At 50.8% G+C, this 25,469-nt stretch overlaps 1 protein-coding gene across 2 annotated transcripts in view; it reads left to right on the top strand.

Annotated features, from left to right (window-relative positions):
* LIN52 (lin-52 DREAM MuvB core complex component) overlaps positions 1-25,469 on the top strand; it is a 55,310-nt gene that overhangs the window by 11,706 nt on the left and 18,135 nt on the right. For both annotated transcript variants that reach the window (XM_088447503.1, XM_088447504.1), the window contains exons 3-5: positions 737-774; positions 3,403-3,469; positions 8,856-8,939. In XM_088447503.1, the coding sequence (XP_088303629.1) occupies positions 737-774; positions 3,403-3,469; positions 8,856-8,939 (189 nt within the window). The remainder of the gene's footprint in view (positions 1-736; positions 775-3,402; positions 3,470-8,855; positions 8,940-25,469) is intronic.

Below are 25,469 nucleotides of genomic sequence, written 5' to 3'. Positions count from 1 at the left end.
TTGATGTGACTGCTGACAAAAACAGCAGAATGAATTCTGAAGTGTTTCGGGCAATATTATATGCTCATATTCAGTCAAATGCTTCAGAACTCATTGGACGGCGCTTCACAGTACAGATGGGCAATGACCCGAAGCATTCTGCAAAAGCAACCAAAGAGGTTTTTAAGGCTAAAAGTGGAATGTTATGCAATGGCCAAGTCAATCCCCTGACCTGAATCCGATTGAGCATGCATTTCACTTGATTAAGACAAAACTGAAGGGAAAATGCCCCAAGAACAAGCAGGAACTGAAGACATTTGCAGTAGAGGCCTCGCAGAGCATCACCAGGGATGAAACCCAGCGTTTGGCGATGTCTGTGCGTTCCAGACTTCAGGCTGTAAGTGCCTGCGAAGGATTTGCAACAAAGTATTAAAAAGTGAAAATTTGATTTAGGATTGTTTAGTTTGTCCCATTACTTTTGGCCCCTTAAAAAGTGGGAGACACATATAGAAACCGTTGTAATTCCTACACCATTCACCTGATTTGGATGTAATTACCCTCAAATTAAATCTGAAAGTCTGCAGGTAAAGCACATCTTGTTTGTTTCATTTCAAAGCCATTGTGGTGGTGAATAGAGGCCAAAATATGAAAATTCTGTCAATGTCCCAATATTTATGCACCTGACTGTAACAGGTTCTGTTACCTGACATACAGGGAGCTTCAATGGCAGAATTTCACCTATTTCTGTATATTTCAGTTCCAGGAGTTGCAGAGTTTGCGGCCTCTTTTAAGAGTGTAAGTATTCCCATGGGGATTTACCCGTTACCTCTATAATACCGGTCCTCATACACAGGATCTACACGTTACCTCCATAATACCGGTCCTTATTGGCCCCTATACACAGGATCTACCCGTTACCTCCCTGATACCAGTCCTTACAGTCCCCTATACACAGGATCTACACATTACCTCCCTGATACTGATCCTTACAGCCCCCTATACACAGGATCTACACGTTACCTCCCTGATACATGCCCCCTATACACAGGCCCCCTATACACAGGATCTACCTCCCTGATACATGCCCCCTATACACAGGATCTACACGTTACCTCTCTGATACTGGTCCTTACAGGCCCCTATACACAGGATCTACACAATACCTCTCAGCTAATGGTCCTTACAGTCCCCTATCTACACATGATCTACACATTACCTCTCTGATACTGATCCTTACAGTCCCCTATACACAGGATCTACCCATTACCTCTCTGATACTGATCCTTACAGTCCCCTATACACAGGATCTACACATTACCTCCCCGATACCGGTCATTATAATCCCCTATACACAGGATCTACACATTACCTCCCCGATACCGGTCCTTACAGGCCCCTGTATACAGGATCTACACGTTACCTCCCTGATACTGGTCCTTACAGTCCCCTATACACAGGATCTATACGTTACCTCTTGTCTAACAGTCCTTACAGGCCCCAATACGCAGCATCTATATGTTACCTCTCTGATACTGATCCTTACTGACCCCTATACACAGGATCTACACATTACCTCAGTCATTTTGGGAGTAATAATCAGCCTTTTCAGTACACTGGGAGCTAAGGCATGACCCCACATTAAGGCTGCCTCCATTGTATATATGTAAGTCATTTCTGATGAAATTGATGTTGTGGCAAGTCATCTTCCTGTGCAAACCTTAGGTAGCAGAATATAATGCGCTCCAATCACTCACCCACCAATGATCTGGATCTGTGAACGTTTGGGAAGAGCTAATCACTTATCAAGTTATTCAGCATTGGGAGCAAGTATGTGTGGTCAGCTCATCTACAGTGCACAGGACCTCCCAACCAGTGCGAGCATGTTACCAGGCCTCTGTCACCACCACTGAAACTGCTTCCCAACCAGTGCGATCATGTTACCAGGCCTCTGTCACTACCACTGAAACTGCTTCCCAGGCACTACGAGCATGTTACCAAGCCGCTGTCATTACCACTGAAACTGCTTCCCAACCAGTGCGATCATGTTACAAGGCCTTTGTCACCACCACTGAAACTGCTTCCCAGCCACTACGAGCATGTTACCAGGCCTCTGTCACCATCACTGAAACTGCTTCCCAACCAGTGCGATCATGTTACCAGGCCTCTGTCACCACCACTGATACTGCTTCCCAACCAGTGCGATCATGTTACCAGGCCTCTGTCACCACCACTGAAACTGCTTCCCAGCCACTACGAGCATGTTACCAGGCCTTTGTCACCACCACTGAAACTGCTTCCCAGCCACTACGAGCATGTTACCAAGCCGCTGTCTTTACCACTGAAACTGCTTCCCAACTAGTGCGAGCATGTTACCAGGCCTCTGTCACCACCACTGAAACTGCTTCCCAGCCACTACGAGCATGTTACCAGGCGTCTGTTACTACCACTGAAACTGCTTCCCAACCAGTGCGATCATGTTACCAGGCCTCTGTCACCACCACTAAACTGCTTCCCAGGCACTACAAGCATGTTACCAAGCCTCTGTCATTACCACTGAAACTGCTTCCCAACCAGTGCGATCATGTTACCAGGCCTCTGTCATTACCACTGAAACTGCAGAGTTATCATTTCCTTCATTAGGGCACCTCAAACTGTGTGGTTAATGAGACTCGTACACCTAAATTACAAGCTGCCTGCTATATGTATATAATCAGAACTGGTGATCAGAATATTTTTGGTAGTTGTGGCACTGGTGGAAGATCTTTTCCCATGAACAGTAGACTTCCTTTCTCGAAGTCTAGTGAAAGATACGACCTTTGCAGCTGATTCAGACCCGCTTGCGAGCGATATGCACTCGCAAGCGGGTCGATGTTTGCCCCCTTTGCATGCGCCTCCTCCGCAAGACCCGGGCAGCGACGGGTCTTGCACCAAAACGGGGCGGCTGTCGATTGTGAATGACAGCTCGCCCCGTTTTGGAGGCGGGCAGGGGGAGGTGGCTGGACAAACTGAGGCGTTCCCGATTGAACACCTTCCGTTTGTGGGCGGCCCTACTGACATCACTAGTGATGTCAGTAGGTGGACTTACTGCTCTATTAGAGCAGGAAGTCCACTGGGGCTTGCGATGGACGAGACCCTACCACAAGGGTCTCGTTGCAAGCCCGATGGTCGCGACCATCGTGACCATCACCTGGCCGCTCGCAAAAGCTTAGCGAGTGGCATCAGGCCCTTTGACCACTTGAGCCTAAAATGGGTTTTAACACGGTCCAATATTGTATAGTTGCCTGTACAGAAAGCATACATGTAACATCGGCTCTCACATTATGACCTTACTGTATCCCCTTGTCTAATGCACTTTGCCACATTGATTTATATTACTCATTCTCTTCTATGTTCATCTGATCCTTCTTTATTTTGTCTTGTTAGCCGATTGCCAGCTCCCCTCCCAAGTGGATGGCAGAACTGGAACACGATGACATGGACATGCTGAAAGGTAACACAGTGTAGGGAAAGTCGCCCTTCCATAATGCTGCATTTATGTCACTGCTGATGACGGCAGAGTTTGCATTGGTATGGAGGAATGCATTTTCTGCTGCACTTGCTATTATCCTACTTTCTATGAGATCCAGAGATTTCCCCACATGTAATTATTATTACTCATGGTACACTGGGCCTGATTCAGACCCACTCGCCAGCGCTGAGCGCTCGCAAGCGGGTCGATGGTGCCCTAGTGCGCATGCGCACGACGGAGGGAGCTCCGTCGCGCACATGCGCGAGACCCGCATAGCGACGGCCAAGCCGTCGTTATGGGTCTCGCACCAAAGGGGACGTGCTGTCGATGGTGAGTGACAGCACGCCCCCTTTGGTGGGCGTGCCGGGGGCGTTGCTGCCCAGACGGAGGCGTTCCCATGGGAACGCCTACCGTCTGGGTCCGGCCCCACTGACATCACTAGTGATGTCAGTGGGAGTGATTTTGGCTCTGATAGAGCCAAAATCACTCCAGGGCTTGCGGCAACGAGACCCTACCACAAGGGTCTCGTCGCAAGCCCGATGGTCTTGACCATCGCGACCATCATCATGGACGCTCGCATACCACCCACAGCTATGCGAGCGTCCAGGAGGACGCACAAAAAAAAAAAAAAAGCCCTGATTCAGAGCGGGCGCTCGTTCAGAGTGTCCGGCTCTGAATCAGGTCCACTGTGCAAAAATGTTCCCCTGATTGTGTGATCATAAGAGCTATGGTAGACTTGCCTTTGTTAACGCTTTTTCTTCGAGGTCCATAGGATCCACAGGGATATCATAGGGTTGTAGGTGGTTGGAGCTAACCGGGCACCAAACAGATACCCCGGGCCCCCTCCACATATACCCTGCCCCCAGCCAAGAGCAGATCAGTTTTGTAAACAAGCCCAAGGCAGATGTCACAACTCCCGGATGGTTATGGATGCGGCCCGTATTAGGGAGTTGGCTAGACCTAAGCCTGAGGCACGGAGTCTAATGTGCTGGCGGTATTCACCAGGGACCCTCGCAAGAAGGTATGGGCTTGGCTGCGTCCGACACACAGGTCGCGGCCCTCAGGATAGACTCCCTTATACAGGTGCTGGTAAACTCCGGATGAAGCGGAGCAGACTTATAGCTTAGTCAACAGGCCGGGTCAGAACCAAACGACTTACCAGGGAGCAGGTGTAAACAGGTCACAGGGAATAGCCGAAGTCAAAACCAGATATCAGATGCAGTACCAGGGGTCAGGCGAAATCAGGGTCACAAATGAAGCCAAGGTCAGGAACAGGTAACGGAATATCACAGGCACGCTGGAGTCTGGTAAATGAGGCTGATAGCAGTGGTGGTTTTCTGCACAAAGGAGCCATAGGTTAGAACTGAACTCTAGGAAGCAACACTTTGCTCAGGCACCAGTGGGAGTTCTCAAAGCGGATATGACTCTGCTGCAAGTCCCCGATGGGCTGCTGAGGTCAGCTGAGACAGGAGCACTCTCACTGGAAGAATGCTATCAGCTGACATAGTGCTTGATGATGATGTCACTGCATGTTTCCCGAACAAGGTCAGGCAGAAATCCTGACCTGCAGCAAATGGCAAGATAAGTCACACAATGTGTGCAGAGTGTGACAGCAGGAGCAGGAGAGATGAGAAGGAAGAACAGTACACATGAGGAACACACTCAGAGAAGGGAATCTGTGACCAAGAGGAAAATACCCAATGAAGCCAAGTGTGCCAGGCAGTTTTCCCTAAGGGTGGGGACGCTCCTGAGCAGAAAGGAGAATCCGTTGCCCAAAGGAAGCATCCTGAGAGGCAAAGGTGTATAACCTGAGGAAGGTATGGACGGAAAACCACGTCGCCGCCCTGCACAATTGTTCAGCAGAAGCGCCACATCGAACCACCCACGAGGGTCCCACAGATCGAGCAGAATGTACTGTAACCCTGTTTGGAACAGGAAGATCAGACACTTGATGTCTACTGAGTCCAGAGGTACAAACGGGGAAGCCTATAGAGCCCGGAGAACCAAGGACAAATCCCACTGGGCCATCGGAGGGACAAAAGGAGGTTGAAGGTGGAGAACACCCTGAAAGAACATTTTAACATAAGACTGGGAAGTGATCCTTTGCTGGAACTAGACTAACAGTGCAGAAACCTGAACTCTAAGGGAGGCCAGGCAGGGGCAGAGGCATATAACCCAGTCTGGAGAAGGGCAAGCAACCTGGAAACCCTAAAAACCGTAGGGTCATAGTCTCTGGGGGAACACCATTGAAAGTAAGAGTGCCAAACTCTGTAATAGATGTGGGCTGAGGAAGGCTTACATGCCCTGAGCATCATCTGGACCACAGAGCGAGAGAAACCCTTGACCTTTTAAGAGGGATGACTCAAGAGCCACGCCGTCAAAGACAGACGAGGTAGGTGCGGGTGCAGGCAAGGACCTTGCGCTATTAGATCCGGCCGTAGAGGAAGTGAAAAAGGAATGTCTATGGCGAGACTCCATAGGTCGGTGAGCCTATGGCACCTGGGCCAGGCTGGAGCTATCAGTATCACCATGCCGCCATCTTGCTTGAATTTTCGAAGTACCCGCGGGAGAAGGGAGATCGGAGGAAAGCGGTATGCGAGATTGAAGTCCCACCACACTGCCAGAGCGTTCACAAAGGCGGCTGAGGGGGTCTCTAGTCCTGGACCCGTATATGGGCACCTTGTGGTTGTGACGTGAGGCCATGAGGTCTACGCTTCCTCATGCTTCCCCCATGAGCTCAGTGAGCTGGTCTGATTGAGGGAATTCATCCTTAATCACCTATTGACGTTTAAACACCGGGGTTTTAGGCTTAGGGGACGGTTTGTCATCCTCTATGGCCCTCATTCAGAGCCGTACGCTCTGAGCAGAGCGCACGCTCTGAATGAGGGCCGGGCTCCATTTTCATGGAGCGTCCTCCTGGACGCTCGTATAGCTGTGGGTCACCACCCACAGGCTATACGAGCGTGCATTGTGATGGTCGCGATGGTCGAGACCATCGCGACCATCGAATTTGCGAGCCGGAGCTTGCGGTTGAGGTTTTCAACCGCAAGCTCCGGAGTGATTTTGGCTCTATCAGAGCCAAAATCACTCCCACTGACATCACTAGTGATGTCAGTGGGCCGGCTTCTGACGGGAGGCGTTCCCGTGGGAACGCCCCCGTCAGGGAGGCACGCCCACCAAAGGGGGCGTGCTGTCAATCAACATTGACAGCACGCCCCCTTTGATCGGACACAACGAGCGAAGGACTTTCCTTCGCTCGTCGCGTCTGGCGCATGCGCACGACGGAGCTCCCTCCGTCGTGCGCATGCTCAGTCCATAACATCGACCCACTTGCGAGCGGACGGCCGCTCGCGAGTGGGTCTGAATCAGGCCCAATATTCCTTATTGATTTAACCGCCCTCACTAAAGAATGGACATCCACTGTCGAATGACGGTCGTCCTCGCCGGAGGGAGACCCGGGGGAGAAACGTGTGCATCATCTGCCACCTCTGATGCGTCAGAATCCTAAAGCTGGATGGACTGAGAGGATAATATGTGCTTTGGCGGCTAACGGTCTGTCCGTCTGTAACATTTGCTGATAGGCGGCAGACGTTTGAGCCATATTCTGAACTGAGTGGGCAAAAACATCCATCCAACTAGGAGGATGCATAGGGGGTACCGTCATAGTAGGCTGTAATAGCTGTGGGTACCCCACGGTGGAGCTGACAAGCGGTCCACTAGTTTCATCCTAACCTGGGATAAGGAGGACACCCAAGGTGGCTCTTGGACAGGGGCTGGTACGTTGGGCTGGAGAGGTGGTACATAACAATTAGCACACAGACCGTCCTGCACGGAATTCTGAGGGGACAAGCCTGCTGAACAGGATCTGCAGGCAACCAGCACAGGTCGGGCCGCAGGCTCCTGCTTACCCTTGCCTTTAGAAGACACAGTAATAAATAGCCAGCAGCACACAATCAGTGTAAAGCTAGTTATGCAATGTGACACCCTTCACAAATACAGGTAAATGTGAAGTAATAATAAACCCCTATACACCTGGTAGTTGAGAGTTAAGAAAGTGCTGTAGGGATAGATATAACTGACAGAAAGTTCAAGACAGTATATCACAAAGGCAGAGCTAGCACAAGTCACATACAATGCATATAAATATACTTGCAATGGGCACTGAATCAACTACTCAATCCTTAATAGGCTGGTAGGATTGAGCGCTGTATAACCTGGCTCCAGGGAGAGGTATACAGGTAGACCAGTCCGGATTCTCCTGAGACCTGTAGCTCCAGCAATGCTGTGCACAATGGCTGCTGAGCATCTCACAGTGGGAGGAGGAACAGCTCAGAGGCGATAAACCTCTTACTGGGGGAGAGCCTACCTCCCCAGTGCTGCATCAATCGCTGGGCCCGACAAACAGTCCCCGATGCCAGCTTATAGATGCCCCGGTGGTCTAGTGGGGGTGTGGGCGAACCAGACGCGCCACTGCATCTTCCTCCGTCTAGTCTCCATAGGCAGAGGTAAGGACTGCATAAATTCGCCTTATCTTGTCTCTCTGTTTATCCGGCTGCAGCCCTGGGTCTCCAGAGGAGCGGCTAGCTAAGACCCGCTGGCGCCTGCTGTAATACCGAACCGTTCACATGTCGTTGCGGCACCGGCAGAGGTTGTTGGAGCAGCTGCACAGACGCCCAGTGCAGTAATGTCTCTGTGACGCCCGGTATACGGTGCAGTAATGTGTATATGACACCCGGTATACGGTGCAGTAATGTGTATTTGACACCCGGTATACGGTGCAGTAATGTGTATATTACACCCGGTATACGGTGCAGTAATGTCTCTGTGACGCCCGGTATACGGTGCAGTAATGTCTCTGACGCCCGGTATACGGTGCAGTAATGTCTCTGTGACGCCCGGTATACGGTGCAGTAATGTCTCTGTGACGCCCGGTATACGGTGCAGTAATGTCTCTGTGACGCCCGGTATACGGTGCAGTAATGTCTCTGTGACGCCCGGTATACGGTGCAGTAATGTCTCTGTGACGCCCGGTATACGGTGCAGTAATGTCTCTGTGACGCCCGGTATACGGTGCAGTAATGTCTCTGTGACGCCCGGTATACGGTGCTGTAATGTCTCTGTGACGCCCGGTATACGGTGCAGTAATGTCTCTGTGACGCCCGGTATACGGTGCAGTAATGTGTATGTGACACCTGATATACGGTGCAGTAATGTGTATGACGCCTGGTATACGGTGCAGCAATGTGTATGTGACGCCTGGTATACGGTGCAGTAATGTAAAAAATATTATTTTGTAATAAGACTTCTTTTCCAGTCTGTCTGTAGCATTCTGGTGTTCGGTATAACACACCTTCCCTTTTGCCTACAGAGTTGGGCAGTCTCACCACTGCTAATCTCATGGAAAAGGTGCGTGGACTTCAGAACCTGGCGTACAGGTTGGGACTGGATGAATGTAAGTTCTCTGATCTCCACTTTTGTGTAACTGAAGCTGGGATGTTCTAATGGGTGGCCTGAGGTATTCTGTGGTGACGATAGAGTGTAGGGAATACCCCTGTACATGATTGGTGAGGGGAGGATGGTGTGTAGGGCCTGTACATGATTGGTGAGGGAAGGATGGTGTGTAGGGCCTGTACATGGTTGGTGAGGGGGGGATGGTGTGTAGGGCCTGTGCCTGTACATGATTGGTGAGGGAAGGATGGTGTGTAGTGCCTGTACATGGTTGGTGAGGGGAGGGTGGTGTGTAGTGCCTGTGCCTGACATGATTGGTGAGTAGGGCCTGTGCCTGTACATGATTGGTGAGGGAAGGATGGTGTGTAGGGCCTGTGCCTGTACATGATTGGTGAGGGAGGGGTGGTGTGTAGGGCCTGTACATGGTTGGTGATTGAAGGATGGTGTGTAGGGTGAGGGGAGGATGGTGTGTAGGGCCTGTGCCTGTACATGATTGGTGAGGGGAGGATGGTGTGTAGGGCCTGTGCCTTTTACATGATTGGTGAGGGGAGGATGGTGTGTAGGGCCTGTGCCTGTACATGATTGGTGAGGGGAGGATGGTGTGTAGGGCCTGTGCCTGTACATGATTGGTGAGAGGAGGATGGTGTGTAGGACCTGTGCCTGTACATGATTGGTGAGGGAAGGATGGTGTGTAGGGCCTGTACATGGTTGGTGAGGGGGGGATGGTGTGTAGGGCCTGTGCCTGTACATGATTGGTGAGGGAAGGATGGTGTGTAGTGCCTGTACATGGTTGGTGAGGGGAGGGTGGTGTGTAGTGCCTGTGCCTGTACATGATTGGTGAGTAGGGCCTGTGCCTGTACATGATTGGTGAGGGAGGGGTGGTGTGTAGGGCCTGTACATGGTTGGTGAGGGAAGGATGGTGTGTAGGGTGAGGGAAGGATGGTGTGTAGGGCCTGTGCCTGTACATGATTGGTGAGGGGAGGATGGTGTGTAGGGCCAGTGCCTGTACATGATTGGTGAGGGGAGGATGGTGTGTAGGGCCTGTGCCTGTACATGATTGGTGAGAGGAGGATGGTGTGTAGGACCTGTGCCTGTACATGATTGGTGAGGGGAGGATGGTGTGTAGGGCCTGTGCCTGTACATGATTGGTGAGGGGAGGATGGTGTGTAGGGCCTGTGCCTGTACATGATTGGCGAGGGGAGGATGGTGTGTAGTGCCTGTACATGGTTGGTGATGGGAGGATGGTGTGTAGTGCCTGTGCCTGACATGATTGGTGAGTAGGGCCTGTGCCTGTACATGATTGGTGAGGGAAGGATGGTGTGTAGGGCCTGTGCCTGTACATGATTGGTGAGGGAGGGGTGGTGTGTAGGGCCTGTACATGGTTGGTGAGGGAAGGATGGTGTGTAGGGTGAGGGGAGGATGGTGTGTAGGGCCTGTGCCTGTACATGATTGGTGAGGGAAGGATGGTGTGTAGGGCCTGTATATGATTGGTGAGGGGAGGATGGTGTGTAGGGCCTGTGCCTGTACATGATTGGTGAGGGGAGGATGGTGTGTAGGGCCTGTGGCCTGTACATGATTGGTATGGGGAGGATGGTGAGTAGGGCCTATGCCTGTACATGATTCGTGAGGGAAGGATGGTGAGTAGGGCGTGTGCCTGTACATGATTGGTGAGGGAAGGATGGTGTGTAGGGCCTGTACATGGTTGGTGAGGGGGGATGGTGTGTAGGGCCTGTGCCTGTACATGATTGGTGAGGGGAGGATGGTGTGTAGGGCCTGTGCCTGTACATGATTGGTGAGAGGAGGATGGTGTGTAGGACCTGTGCCTGTACATGATTGGTGAGGGGAGGATGGTGTGTAGGGCCTGTGCCTGTACATGATTGGTGAGAGGAGGATGGTGTGTAGGACCTGTACATGATTGGTGAGGGGAGGATGGTGTGTAGGGCCTGTGCCTGTACATGATTGGTGAGGGGAGGATGGTGTGTAGGGCCTGTGCCTGTACATGATTGGTGAGGGGAGGATGGTGTGTAGGGCCTGTGCCTGTACATGATTGGTGAGGGGAGGATGGTGTGTAGGGCCTGTGGCCTGTACATGATTGGTATGGGGAGGATGGTGAGTAGGGCCTATGCCTGTACATGATTCATGAGGGAAGGATGGTGAGTAGGGCGTGTGCCTGTACATGATTGGTGAGGGAAGGATGGTGTGTAGGGCCTGTACATGGTTGGTGAGGGGAGGATGGTGTGTAGGGCCTATGCCTGTACATGATTGGTGAGGGAAGGATGGTGAGTAGGGCCTGTGCCTGTACATGATTGGTGAGGGGAGGGTGGTGTGTAGGGCCTGTGCCTGTACATGATTGGTGAGTAGGGCCTGTGCATGTACATGATTGGTGAGGGAAGGATGGTGTGTAGTGCCTGTACATGGTTGGTGAGGGGAGGATGGTGTGTAGGGCCTATGCCTGTACATGATTGGTGAGGGAAGGATGGTGAGTAGGGCCTGTGCCTGTACATGATTGGTGAGGGAAGGATGGTGTGTAGGGCCTGTGCCTGTACATGATTGGTGAGGAAGGATGGTGTGTAGGGCCTGTGCCTGTACATGATTGGTGAGGGAAGGATGGTGTGTGGGGCCTGTTCCTGTACATGATTGGTTGGGGGGAGGATGGTGTGTAGGGCCTGTACATGATTGGTGAGGGAAGGATGGTGTGTAGTGCCTGTGCCTGTACATGATTGGTGAGGGGAGGATGGTGTGTAGGGCCTGTGCCTGTACATGCTTGGTGAAGGAAGGATGGTGTGTAGGGCCTGTGCCTGTACATGATTCGTGAGGGGAGGATGGTGAGTAGGGCCTGTGCCAGTACATGATTGGTGAGGGAAGGATGGTGTGTAGGGCCTGTACATGGTTGGTGACGGAAGGATGTACATGGTTGGTGAGGGAAGGATGGTGTGTAGGGCCTGTGCCTGTACATGGTTGGTGAGGGGAGGATGGTGTGTAGGGCCTGTGCCTGTACATGATTGGTGAGGGGAGGCTGGTGTGTAGGGCCTGCACATGATTGGTGAGGGAAGGATGGTGTGTAGGGCCTGTGCCTGTACATGATTGGTGAGGGGAGGATGGTGAGTAGGGCCTGTGCCTGTACATGATTGGTGAGGGAAGGATGGTGTGTAGGGCCTGTGCCTGTACATGATTGGTGAGGGAAGGATGGTGTGTGGGGCCTGTGCCTGTACATGATTGGTGAGGGGAGGATGGTGTGTAGGGCCTGTGCCTGTACATAATTGGTGAGGGAAGGATGGTGTGTAGGGCCTGTGCCTGTACATGGTTGGTGAGGGAAGGATGGTGTGTAGGGCCTGTGCCTGTACATGGTTGGTGAGGGAAGGATGGTGTGTAGGGCCTGTGCCTGTACATGGTTGGTGAGGGAAGGATGGTGTGTAGGGCCTGTGCCTGTACATGATTGGTGAGGGAAGGATGGTGTGTAGGGCCTGTGCCTGTACATGGTTGGTGAGGGAAGGATGATGTGTAGGGCCTGTGCCTGTACATGGTTGGTGAGGGAAGGATGGTGTGTAGCGCCTGTGCCTGTACATGGTTGGTGAGGGAAGGATGGTATGTAGGGCCTGTGCCTGTACATGGTTGGTGAGGGAAGGATGGTGTGTAGGGCCTGTGCCTGTACATGGTTGGTGAGGGGAGGATGGTGTGTAGGGCCTGTGCCTGTACATGCTTGGTGAAGGAAGGATGGTGTGTAGGGCCTGTGCCTGTACATGATTCATGAGGGGAGGATGGTGAGTAGGGCCTGTGCCAGTACATGATTGGTGAGGGAAGGATGGTGTGTAGGGCCTGTACATGGTTGGTGAGGGAAGGATGTACATGGTTGGTGAGGGAAGGATGGTGTGTAGGGCCTGTGCCTGTACATGGTTGGTGAGGGGAGGTTGGTGTGTAGGGCCTGTGCCTGTACATGATTGGTGAGGGGAGGCTGGTGTGTAGGGCCTGCACATGATAGGTGAGGGAAGGATGGTGTGTAGGGCCTGTGCCTGTACATGATTGGTGAGGGGAGGATGGTGAGTAGGGCCTGTGCCTGTACATGATTGGTGAGGGAAGGATGGTGTGTAGGGCCTGTGCCTGTACATGATTGGTGAGGGAAGGATGGTGTGTGGGGCCTGTGCCTGTACATAATTGGTGAGGGAAGGATGGTGTGTAGGGCCTGTGCCTGTACATGGTTGGTGAGGGAAGGATGGTGTGTAGGGCCTGTGCCTGTACATGGTTGGTGAGGGAAGGATGGTGTGTAGGGCCTGTGCCTGTACATGGTTGGTGAGGGAAGGATGGTGTGTAGGGCCTGTGCCTGTACATGATTGGTGAGGGGAGGATGTTGAGTAGGGCCTGTGCCTGTACATGATTGGTGAGGGAAGGATGGTGAGTAGGGCCTGTGCCTGTACATGATTGGTGAGGGAAGGATGGTGTGTAGGACCTGTGCCTGTACATGATTGGTGAGGGGAGGATGGTTTGTAGTGCCTGTACATGATTGGTGAGGGGAGGATGGTTTGTAGGGCCTGTGCCTGTACATGATTGGTGAGGGAAGGATGGTGTGTAGGGCCTGTACATGGTTGGTGAAGGGGGGATGGTGTGTAGGGCATGTGCCTGTACATGATTGGTGAGGGAAGGATGGTGTGTAGTGCCTGTACATGGTTGGTGAGGGGAGGGTGGTGTGTAGGGCCTGTGCCTGTACATGATTGGTGAGGGGAGGATGGTGTGTAGGGCCTGTGCCTGTACATGATTGGTGAGGGGAGGACGGTGTGTAGGGCCTGTACATGATTGGTGAGGGAACGATGGTGTGTCGGGCCTGTGCCTGTACATGATTGGTGAGGGAAGGATGGTGTGTAGGGCCTGTACATGGTTGGTGAGGGAAGGATGTACATGGTTGGTGAGGGAAGGATGGTGTGTAGGGCTTGTGCCTGTACATGCTTGGTGAGGGGAGGATGGTGTGTAGGGCCTGTGCCTGTACATGATTGGTGAGGGGAGGCTGGTGTGTAGGGCCTGCACATGATTGGTGAGGGAAGGATGGTGTGTAGGGCCTGTGCCTGTACATGATTGGTGAGGGGAGGATGGTGAGTAGGGCCTGTGCCTGTACATGATTGGTGAGGGAAGGATGGTGTGTAGGGCCTGTGCCTGTACATGATTGGTGAGGGAAGGATGGTGTGTGGGGCCTGTGCCTGTACATGATTGGTGAGGGGAGGATGGTGTGTAGGGCCTGTGCCTGTACATAATTGGTGAGGGAAGGATGGTGTGTAGGGCCTGTGCCTGTACATGGTTGGTGAGGGAAGGATGGTGTGTAGGGCCTGTGCCTGTACATGGTTGGTGAGGGAAGGATGGTGTGTAGGGCCTGTGCCTGTACAAGATTGGTGAGGGAAGGATGGTGTGTAGGGCCTGTGCCTGTACATGGTTGGTGAGGGAAGGATGATGTGTAGGGCCTGTGCCTGTACATGGTTGGTGAGGGAAGGATGGTGTGTAGGGCCTGTGCCTGTACATGGTTGGTGAGGGAAGGATGGTATGTAGGGCCTGTGCCTGTACATGGTTGGTGAGGGAAGGATGGTGTGTAGGGCCTGTGCCTGGACATGATTAGTGAGGGGAGGATGTTCAGTAGGGCCTGTGCCTGTACATGATTGGTGAGGGAAGGATGGTGAGTAGGGCCTGTGCCTGTACATGATTGGTGAGGGAAGGATGGTGAGTAGGGCCTGTGCCTGTACATGATTGGTGAGGGGAGGATGGTTTGTAGTGCCTGTACATGATTGGTGTGGGGAGGATGGTTTGTAGGGCCTGTGCCTGTACATGATTGGTGAGGGAAGGATGGTGTGTAGGGCCTGTACATGGTTGGTGAGGGGGGGATGGTGTGTAGGGCATGTGCCTGTACATGATTGGTGAGGGAAGGATGGTGTGTAGTGCCTGTACATGGTTGGTTAGGGGAGGGTGGTGTGTAGGGCCTGTGCCTGTACATGATTGGTGAGGGAAGGATGGTGTGTAGGGCCTGTGCCTGTACTTGATTGGTGAGGGAAGCATGGTGTGTAGGGCCTGTACATGATTGGTGAGGGAAGGATGGTGTGTAGTGCCTGTACATGGTTGGAGAGGGAGGGATGGTGTGTAGGACCTGTGCCTGTACATGATTGGTGAGGGAAGGATGGTGTGTGGGGCCTGTGCCTGTACATGATTGGTGAGGGAAGGATGGTGTGTAGGGCCTGTGCCTGTACATGATTCGTGAGGGGAGGATGGTGAGTAGGGCCTGTGCCAGTACATGATTGGTGAGGGGAGGATGGTGTGTAGTGCCTGCACATGATTGGTGAGTGAAGGATGGTGTGTAGGGCCTGTGCCTGTACATGATTGGTGAGGGGAGGATGGTGAGTAGGGCCTGTGCCTGTACATGATTGGTGAGGGAAGGATGGTGTGTAGGGCCTGTGCCTGTACATGATTGGTGAGGGAAGGATGGTGTGTAGGGCCTGTGCCTGTACATGGTTGGTGAGGGAAGGATGGTGTGTAGGGCCTGTGCCTGTACATGATTGGTGAGGGAAGGATGGTGTGTAGGGCCTGTGCCTGTACATGGTTGGTGAGGGAAGGATGATGTGTAGTGCCTGTGCCTGTATATGGTTGGTGAGGGAAGGATGGGGTGTAGGGCCTGTGCCTGTACATGGTTGGTGAGGGAAGGATGGTATGTAGGGCCTGTGCCTGTACATGGTTGGTGAGGGAAGGATGGCGTGTAGGGCCTGTGCCTGTACCTGGTTGGTGAGGGAAGGATGGCGTGTAGGGCCTGTGCCTGTACATGGTTGGTGAGGGAAGGATGGTGAGTAGGGCCTGTGCCTGTACATGATTGGTGAGGGGAGGATGGTTTGTAGTGCCTGTACATGGTTGGTGAGGGAAGGATGGTGTGTAGTGCCTGTACATGGTTGGAGAGGGAGGGATGGTGTGTAGGACCTGTGCCTGTACATGATTGGTGAGGGAAGGATGATGAGTAGGGCCTGTGCCTGTACATGATTGGTGAGGGAAGGATGGTGTGTAGGGCCTGTGCCTGTACATGGTTGGTGAGGGAAGGATGATGTGTAGTGCCTGTGCCTGTATATGGTTGGTGAGGGAAGGATGGGGTGTAGGGCCTGTGCCTGTACATGGTTGGTGAGGGAAGGATGGTATGTAGGGCCTGTTCCTGTACATGATTGGTTGGGGGGAGGATGGTGTGTAGGGCCTGTTCCTGTACATGATTGGTTGGGGGGAGGATGGTGTGTAGGGCCTGTACATGATTGGTGAGGGAAGGATGGTGTGTAGTGCCTGTGCCTGTACATGATTGGTGAGGGGAGGATGGTGTGTAGGGCCTGTGCCTGTACATGATTGGTGAAGGAAGAATGGTGTGTAGGGCCTTTGCCTGTACATGATTGGTGAGGGAAGGATGGTGTGTAGGGCCTGTGCCTGTACATGATTCGTGAGGGGAGGATGGTGAGTAGGGCCTGTGCCAGTATATGATTGGTGAGGGAAGGATGGTGTGTAGGGCCTGTACATGGTTGGTGAGGGAAGGATGGTGTGTAGGGCCTGTGCCTGTACATGGTTGGTGAGGGGAGGATGGTGTGTAGGGCCTGTGCCTGTACATGATTGGTGAGGGGAGGATGGTGTGTAGTGCCTGCACATGATTGGTGAGGGAAGGTTGGTGTGTAGGGCCTGTGCCTGTACATGATTGGTGAGGGGAGGATGGTGAGTAGGGCCTGTGCCTGTACATGATTGGTGAGGGAAGGATGGTGTGTAGGGCCTGTGCCTGTACATGATTGGTGAGGGAAGGATGGTGTGTAGGGCCTGTGCCTGTACATGGTTTGTGAGGGAAGGATGGTGTGTAGGGCCTGTGCCTGTACATGGTTGGTGAGGGAAGGATGGTGTGTAGGGCCTGTGCCTGTACATGATTGGTGAGGGAAGGATGGTGTGTAGGGCCTGTGCCTGTACATGGTTGGTGAGGGAAGGATGATGTGTAGTGCCTGTGCCTGTATATGGTTGGTGAGGGAAGGATGGGGTGTAGGGCCTGTGCCTGTACATGGTTGGTGAGGGAAGGATGGTATGTAGGGCCTGTGCCTGTACATGGTTGGTGAGGGAAGGATGGCGTGTAGGGCCTGTGCCTGTACATGGTTGGTGAGGGAAGGATGGTATGTAGGGCCTGTGCCTGTACATGGTTGGTGAGGGAAGGATGGTGTGTAGGGCCTGTGCCTGTACATGGTTGGTGAGGGGAGGATGATGTGTAGGGCCTGTGCCTGTACCTGATTGGTGAGGGGAGGATGTTGAGTAGGGCCTGTGCCTGTACATGATTGGTGAGGGAAGGATGGTGAGTAGGGCCTGTGCCTGTACATGATTGGTGAGGGGAGGATGGTTTGTAGTGCCTGTACATGGTTGGTGAGGGAAGGATGGTGTGTAGTGCCTGTACATGGTTGGAGAGGGAGGGATGGTGTGTAGGACCTGTGCCTGTACATGATTGGTGAGGGAAGGATGGTGTGTGGGGCCTGTGCCTGTACATGATTGGTGAGGGAAGGATGGTGTGTAGGGCCTGTGCCTGTACATGGTTGGTGAGGGAAGGATGATGTGTAGTGCCTGTGCCTGTATATGGTTGGTGAGGGAAGGATGGGGTGTAGGGCCTGTGCCTGTACATGGTTGGTGAGGGAAGGATGGTATGTAGGGCCTGTGCCTGTACATGGTTGGTGAGGGAAGGATGGCGTGTAGGGCCTGTGCCTGTACATGGTTGGTGAGGGAAGGATGGCGTGTAGGGCCTGTGCCTGTACATGGTTGGTGAGGGAAGGATGGTGAGTAGGGCCTGTGCCTGTACATGATTGGTGAGGGGAGGATGGTTTGTAGTGCCTGTACATGGTTGGTGAGGGAAGGATGGTGTGTAGTGCCTGTACATGGTTGGAGAGGGAGGGATGGTGTGTAGGACCTGTGCCTGTACATGATTGGTGAGGGAAGGATGATGAGTAGGGCCTGTGCCTGTACATGATTGGTGAGGGAAGGATGGTGTGTAGGGCCTGTGCCTGTACATGATTGGTGAGGGAAGGATGGTGTGTAGGGCCTGTGCCTGTACATGATTGGTGAGGGAAGGATGGTGTGTGGGGCCTGTTCCTGTACATGATTGGTTGGGGGGAGGATGGTGTGTAGGGCCTGTTCCTGTACATGATTGGTTGGGGGGAGGATGGTGTGTAGGGCCTGTACATGATTGGTGAGGGAAGGATGGTGTGTAGTGCCTGTGCCTGTACATGATTGGTGAGGGGAGGATGGTGTGTAGGGCCTGTGCCTGTACATGATTGGTGAAGGAAGAATGGTGTGTAGGGCCTTTGCCTGTACATGATTGGTGAGGGAAGGATGGTGTGTAGGGCCTGTGCCTGTACATGATTCGTGAGGGGAGGATGGTGAGTAGGGCCTGTGCCAGTATATGATTGGTGAGGGAAGGATGGTGTGTAGGGCCTGTACATGGTTGGTGAGGGAAGGATGGTGTGTAGGGCCTGTGCCTGTACATGGTTGGTGAGGGGAGGATGGTGTGTAGGGCCTGTGCCTGTACATGATTGGTGAGGGGAGGATGGTGTGTAGTGCCTGCACATGATTGGTGAGGGAAGGTTGGTGTGTAGGGCCTGTGCCTGTACATGATTGGTGAGGGGAGGATGGTGAGTAGGGCCTGTGCCTGTACATGATTGGTGAGGGAAGGATGGTGTGTAGGGCCTGTGCCTGTACATGATTGGTGAGGGAAGGATGGTGTGTAGGGCCTGTGCCTGTACATGGTTGGTGAGGGAAGGATGGTGTGTAGGGCCTGTGCCTGTACATGGTTGGTGAGGGAAGGATGGTGTGTAGGGCCTGTGCCTGTACATGATTGGTGAGGGAAGGATGGTGTGTAGGGCCTGTGCCTGTACATGGTTGGTGAGGGAAGGATGATGTGTAGTGCCTGTGCCTGTATATGGTTGGTGAGGGAAGGATGGGGTGTAGGGCCTGTGCCTGTACATGGTTGGTGAGGGAAGGATGGTATGTAGGGCCTGTGCCTGTACATGGTTGGTGAGGGAAGGATGGTATGTAGGGCCTGTGCCTGTACATGGTTGGTGAGGGAAGGATGGCGTGTAGGGCCTGTGCCTGTACATGGTTGGTGAGGGAAGGATGGTGTGTAGGGCCTGTGCCTGTACATGGTTGGTGAGGGAAGGATGGTGTGTAGGGCCTGTGCCTGTACATGGTTGGTGAGGGGAGGATGATGTGTAGGGCCTGTGCCTGTACCTGATTGGTGAGGGGAGGATGTTGAGTAGGGCCTGTGCCTGTACATGATTGGTGAGGGAAGGATGGTGAGTAGGGCCTGTGCCTGTACATGATTGGTGAGGGGAGGATGGTTTGTAGTGCCTGTACATGGTTGGTGAGGGAAGGATGGTGTGTAGTGCCTGTACATGGTTGGAGAGGGAGGGATGGTGTGTAGGACCTGTGCCTGTACATGATTGGTGAGGGAAGGATGGTGTGTGGGGCCTGTGCCTGTACATGATTGGTGAGGGAAGGATGGTGTCTGGGGCCTGTGCCTGTACATGATTGGTGAGGGAAGGATGGTGTGTAGGGCCTGTGCCTGTACATGGTTGGTGAGGGGAGGATGATGTGTAGGGCCTGTGCCTGTACCTGATTGGTGAGGGGAGGATGTTGAGTAGGGCCTGTGCCTGTACATGATTGGTGAGGGAAGGATGGTGAGTAGGGCCTGTGCCTGTACATGATTGGTGAGGGGAGGATGGTTTGTAGTGCCTGTACATGGTTGGTGAGGGAAGGATGGTGTGTAGTGCCTGTACATGGTTGGAGAGGGAGGGATGGTGTGTAGGACCTGTGCCTGTACATGATTGGTGAGGGAAGGATGGTGTGTGGGGCCTGTGCCTGTACATGATTGGTGAGGGAAGGATGGTGTCTGGGGCCTGTGCCTGTACATGATTGGTGAGGGAAGGATGGTGAGTAGGGCCTGTGCCTGTATGTGATTGGTGAGGGAACGATGGTGCATAAATCCATTTGCTGAACTCTCTTCATCTGTCTCTTCTTTCGATAAATCCATCCTCTGCACTCTCTTTAGCTGTCTCTTCCCTGGACAAATCTGTCCTCTTCACTCTTTTCAGCTGTTTCTTTCCTGTTAAAATCCATCCTCTGCACTCTCTTCAGCTGTCTCTTCTTTGGACAAATCCATCATCTGCACTCTCTTCAGCTGTCTCTTCCCTGTACAAATCCATCCTCTGCTCTCGCTTCAGCTGTCTCTTCCCTGTTCAAATCCATCCTCTGCACTCTCTTCAGCTGTCTCTAAGAGAATAGTCTTTTTGGGGTTGATTTATTTTTTTTTTTCTGTAATTACTGGGAAATGTATAATTATAATAACAATAATCCAACCGCTGTACTTTACTTGTTTTCATATATGTTTTTATTTAGTGCTTCCTGATACAAAAAAAATCAATATATAAACATTACATATCAAAATAATATAAAACCTATGTATATAAACACTGAAAGCATTATCCAGACAAATAAATCAAGCTCATTACTGGTTTCTATATCTTCCAAATGGAGGCAATAAACAATAAATATAGCAATTTACAAATGTACATAAACATAATAAATACTAGTCTCGATGTGCGTGTGGGGAGCTCTACAAAAACATAAATCCTATTATACTGTGTGAGCTGATCCGGGTCGTCATGAAAAGGCAGCTTCCTCCCAGGTTGGGGCGGAGACCCCCACAATATTGTTCTAAGTGGCAGCATTGTGGGAGGGGCCATGTATATATATATATATATATAGCACGCTGTTACGGACAGGTGAGAGAACATCCAACGAGCTGCCCACTCAGGTGTAAGAGGGTCTCTTGCAAACTTCCAAAAATTAAAATTCTTGGTCTCGGCCATAAGCAGAAATATAAATCCGCCATGTTAGCTGCACGGTTAGGACGCTTGTGGCATTGCGACCGTTGGCTTCCTGACTGCATCCCATCAGTAGATGGCCCTATTTGGTAACACATCCAGTGAGATAAGTCGGCATTATGATATATATTAGGGAACATTTCCGAATATGTTACTGCTGGGTAACTCTAGAGGAATCTGACCAGAAGTGCAGTAGGTGAAGGAAAGCTAAATAAATATAAGGCCTCAAAACACTTCTGTTCCAGGGGAAAGTCTGTATATATAGAGGAGCCCTGGACCCGCTCTCTGAGGTTGCAGAACGATGGAGCTGCAGAGCAGTTATTATACACTTTGTATAATTACATCTTCTCTCCTCCCCGATAGCCTCCGTGATGATGTCCTGCTGCAGCCACAGGAAGCGGGGAGGAGGGGCCGTGAGGGCGAGTCCACTCAGGGTGGAGGGCTCTCACCCGTAAGAGCCGGCTGTTGTGGGCGGGGCTATGTGATATGCAGGAGGCGCCCTGCACATGTTGACATTTTAATGACGACTTTATGTCGACAAAATATACAGATATGTATCAATACCCTCATTTATCAAAGTCCTGTTCCCCTATGGCCTGTAAGCTTGTGACCTCTCACTGATTTGCCTGTCTGTTAGTACACCGCCGTGTTTTATTACTGTGTATGCCCCCAATTGTAAAGTGCTCCGGAGTAAACCAATGAGCAAAGGTTCCAAAACTCTGTCCTGAAGGCGCCCTAACAGTCCAGGTTTTAAGGATATCCATGATTGACCACAGGTGACTAAAGGCCCCCATACATCAGAGATGGATTGCAGCAATCATGCAATTTGCAATCGATTGTGTATAAAAATCTTTCCCTTTTTCAATCGATTGTGGCAATTCTGCAATCGATTGAAAAAGGGAAAGATTTTTATACACAATCGGAACTGTTGGGGAGCCCTCAGGGCCGCGTTTGGGAATCACTGCTTTTGAGATCTAAATAAATGTTAATTACTAAAGTGAGTTTAGGGGTTGGAGAAGGGCTGGGACTAATGATTTGGGGGTGAGCTTACACCACTGAAGGATTTAGGGGCTTTGCCGATTAGCATGCCACCTATGGCTTGTACTGCACAATGCAGACAAAGGGCGGCCAATTTAGACTACTAATAAACCCTTAACACAAATGTTCTGTTTGTCATCTTACCCGGTACAACAATCGGAGGATGGTGTGAATACAGGGTTAAGCTGGTTACACTTTAGACGATATATCGTCTGATATATCGTTTTCACGCAAATTTAAACAATTTATCAGCCACATCATCTAATGTGTGCCCGCGATTGTGCTCTCCCACGTGTCGTCAGCGGCACCGTCACACCTGCTGTTCTGCACAGCAGACGTGACGATCCAGCAGCCGACGGCATGCTCCTGGATACGACCACTGAATGATATATATCACGCTGTATTGTTCCATGTCTACGAGCAACCAATGTATAGATACATCGGTCGTCCTGTTGGACACTATCCACGATCGTCTTGTGCAGTGGTTCTCAAATTCGGTCCTCAGGACCCCACACAGTACACGTTTTCCAGGTCACCCATCAGGTGCACAGGTGTATTCTTTACTGACACATTTTAAAAGATCAACAGGTGGAGCTAATTATTTCACTTGTGATTCTGTGAGGAGACCTGGAAAACATGCACTGTTTGGGGACCTGAGGACCGAGTTTGAGAACCTGTGGTCTAATGTGTACTCTGCATTAAATCACTGTAATGATCTTTCAGGGGAATGATCATGTCATACCAGCCACTCTCGAGATGTCTGTGTGAGTTGGGTCAGTGTTGACCAATGCACTTTGTAAACTAGCCACATGAGGGCGCCAAAGCATTACAGTTCTTGAGTGTAATTGATGCCTTTCATAGATGTATGTAGCCGCACGCAGCCAGTCTTCTGCATCTGAAGTGTTTTGTCTCCTATCATTCATATATGTAAATACTGTATAGTAGTTTCGTTATTTGTCTTTTTCATTTAACAGGTGATGAAAATACATCTTATTAAATTCTTAAATTGTGACAAGTCTATGTATTCTCACATGTATTTTCTCCGCAGTCAAATTAGATGTTTTCTCCGAACCAGTCAGGGAAATCCATTAAACAAGCAAAAGCGTATATACCCACTGCAGCGTTCATCCTGCCTTATATTCTGTACATTATACTGAGTGTATCCCCCCACTGCAGCGTTCATCCTGCCTTATATTCTGTACATTATACTGAGTGTATCCCCCCCACTGCAGCTTTCATCCTGCATTATATTCTGTACATTATACTGAGTGTATCCCCCGACTGCGGCTTTCATCCTGCATTATATTCTGTACATTATACTGAGTGTATCCCCCCACTGCGGCTTTCATCCTGCATTATATTCTGTACATTATACTGAGTGTATCCCCCCACTGCGGCTTTCATCCTGCATTATATTATGTACATTATACTGAGTGTATCCCCCCACTGCGGCTTTCATCCTGCATTATATTCTGTACATTATACTGAGTGTATCCCCCCACTGCGGCTTTCATCCTACATTATATTATATACATTATACTGAGTGTATCCCCCCCACAGCGGCTTTCATCCTGCATTATATTATGTACATTATACTGAGTGTATCCACCCACTGCGGCTTTCATCCTGCATTATATTATGTACATTATACTGAGTGTATCCCCCCCACTGCGGCTTTCATCCTGCATTATATTCTGTACATTATACTGAGTGTATCCCCCCACTGCGGCTTTCATCCTGCATTATATTCTGTACATTATACTGAGTGTATCCCCCCACTGCGGCTTTCATCCTGCATTATATTATGTACATTATACTGAGTGTATCCCCCCCACTGAGGCTATCACCCTGCTCCTGCGTTATATTCTGTACATTATACTGAGTGTATCACCCCACTGCGGCTTTCATCCTGCATTATATTATGTACATTATACTGAGTGTATCCCCCCACTGCGGCTTTCATCCTGTTCCTGCATTATATTATGTACATTATACTGAGTGTATCCCCCCACTGCGGCTTTCATCCTGCATTATATTATGTACATTATACTGAGTGTATCCCCCCACTGCGGCTTTCATCCTGCATTATATTATGTACATTATACTGAGTGTATCCCCCCACTGCGGCTTTCATCCTGCATTATATTATATACATTATACTGAGTGTATCCCCCCCACTGCGGCTTTCATCCTGCATTATATTATGTACATTATACTGAGTGTATCCCCCCCACTGCGGCTTTCATCCTGCATTATATTATGTACATTATACTGAGTGTATCCCCCCACTGCGGCTTTCATCCTGCATTATATTATGTACATTATACTGAGTGTATCCCCCCACTGCGGCTTTCATCCTGCATTATATGATATACATTATACTGAGTGTATCCCCCCACTGCGGCTTTCATCCTGCATTATATTATATACATTATACTGAGTGTATCCCCCCACTGCGGCTTTCATCCTGCATTATATTATATACATTATACTGAGTGTATCCCCCCACTGCGGCTTTCATCCTGCATTATATTATGTACATTATACTGACTGTATCCCCCCCACTGAGGCTTTCATCCTGCATTATATTATGTACATTATACTGAGTGTATCCCCCCCACTGCGGCTTTCATCCTGCATTATATTATGTACATTATACTGAGTGTATCCCCCCACTGCGGCTTTCATCTTGCCTTATATTCTGTACATTATACTGAGTGTATCCCCCCATTGCGGCTTTCATCCTGCATTATATTCTGTACATTATACTGAGTGTATCCCCCCCACTGCATCTTTCATCCTGCATTATATTATATACATTATACTGAGTGTATCCCCCCCACTGCGGCTTTCATCCTGCATTATATTATATACATTATACTGAGTGTATCCCCCCACTGCGGCTTTCATCCTGCATTATATTATATACATTATACTGAGTGTATCCCCCCACTGCGGCTTTCATCCTGCATTATATTATATACATTATACTGAGTGTATCCCCCCCACTGCGGCTTTCATCCTGCATTATATTATATACATTATACTGAGTGTATCCCCCCCCACTGCGGCTTTCATCCTGCATTATATTATGTACATTATACTGAGTGTATCCCCCCCCACTGCGGCTTTCATCCTGCATTATATTATATATTATACTGAGTGTATCCCCCCCACTGCGGCTTTCATCCTGCCTTATATTCTGTACATTATACTGAGTGTATCCCCCCCACTGCGGCTTTCATCCTACATTATATTATATACATTATACTGAGTGTATCCCCCCACTGCGGCTTTCATCCTGCATTATATTATATACATTATACTGAGTGTATCCCCCCCACTGCGGCTTTCATCCTGCATTATATTATATACATTATACTGAGTGTATCCCCCCACTGCGGCTTTCATCCTGCATTATATTATATACATTATACTGAGTGTATCCCCCCCACTGCGGCTTTCATCCTGCATTATATTATGTACATTATACTGAGTGTATCCCCCCCACTGCGGCTTTCATCCTGCATTATATTATGTACATTATACTGAGTGTATCCCCTGACTGCGGCTTTCATCCTGCATTATATTCTGTACATTATACT

Source organism: Taudactylus pleione, unplaced genomic scaffold (genome assembly GCF_031769625.1).
Source record: "Taudactylus pleione unplaced genomic scaffold, aTauple2 ptg000433l, whole genome shotgun sequence".
NCBI classification, from domain to species: Eukaryota; Metazoa; Chordata; class Amphibia; order Anura; family Myobatrachidae; genus Taudactylus; species Taudactylus pleione.
This window is presented reverse-complemented; position numbering and strand designations above follow the sequence as displayed.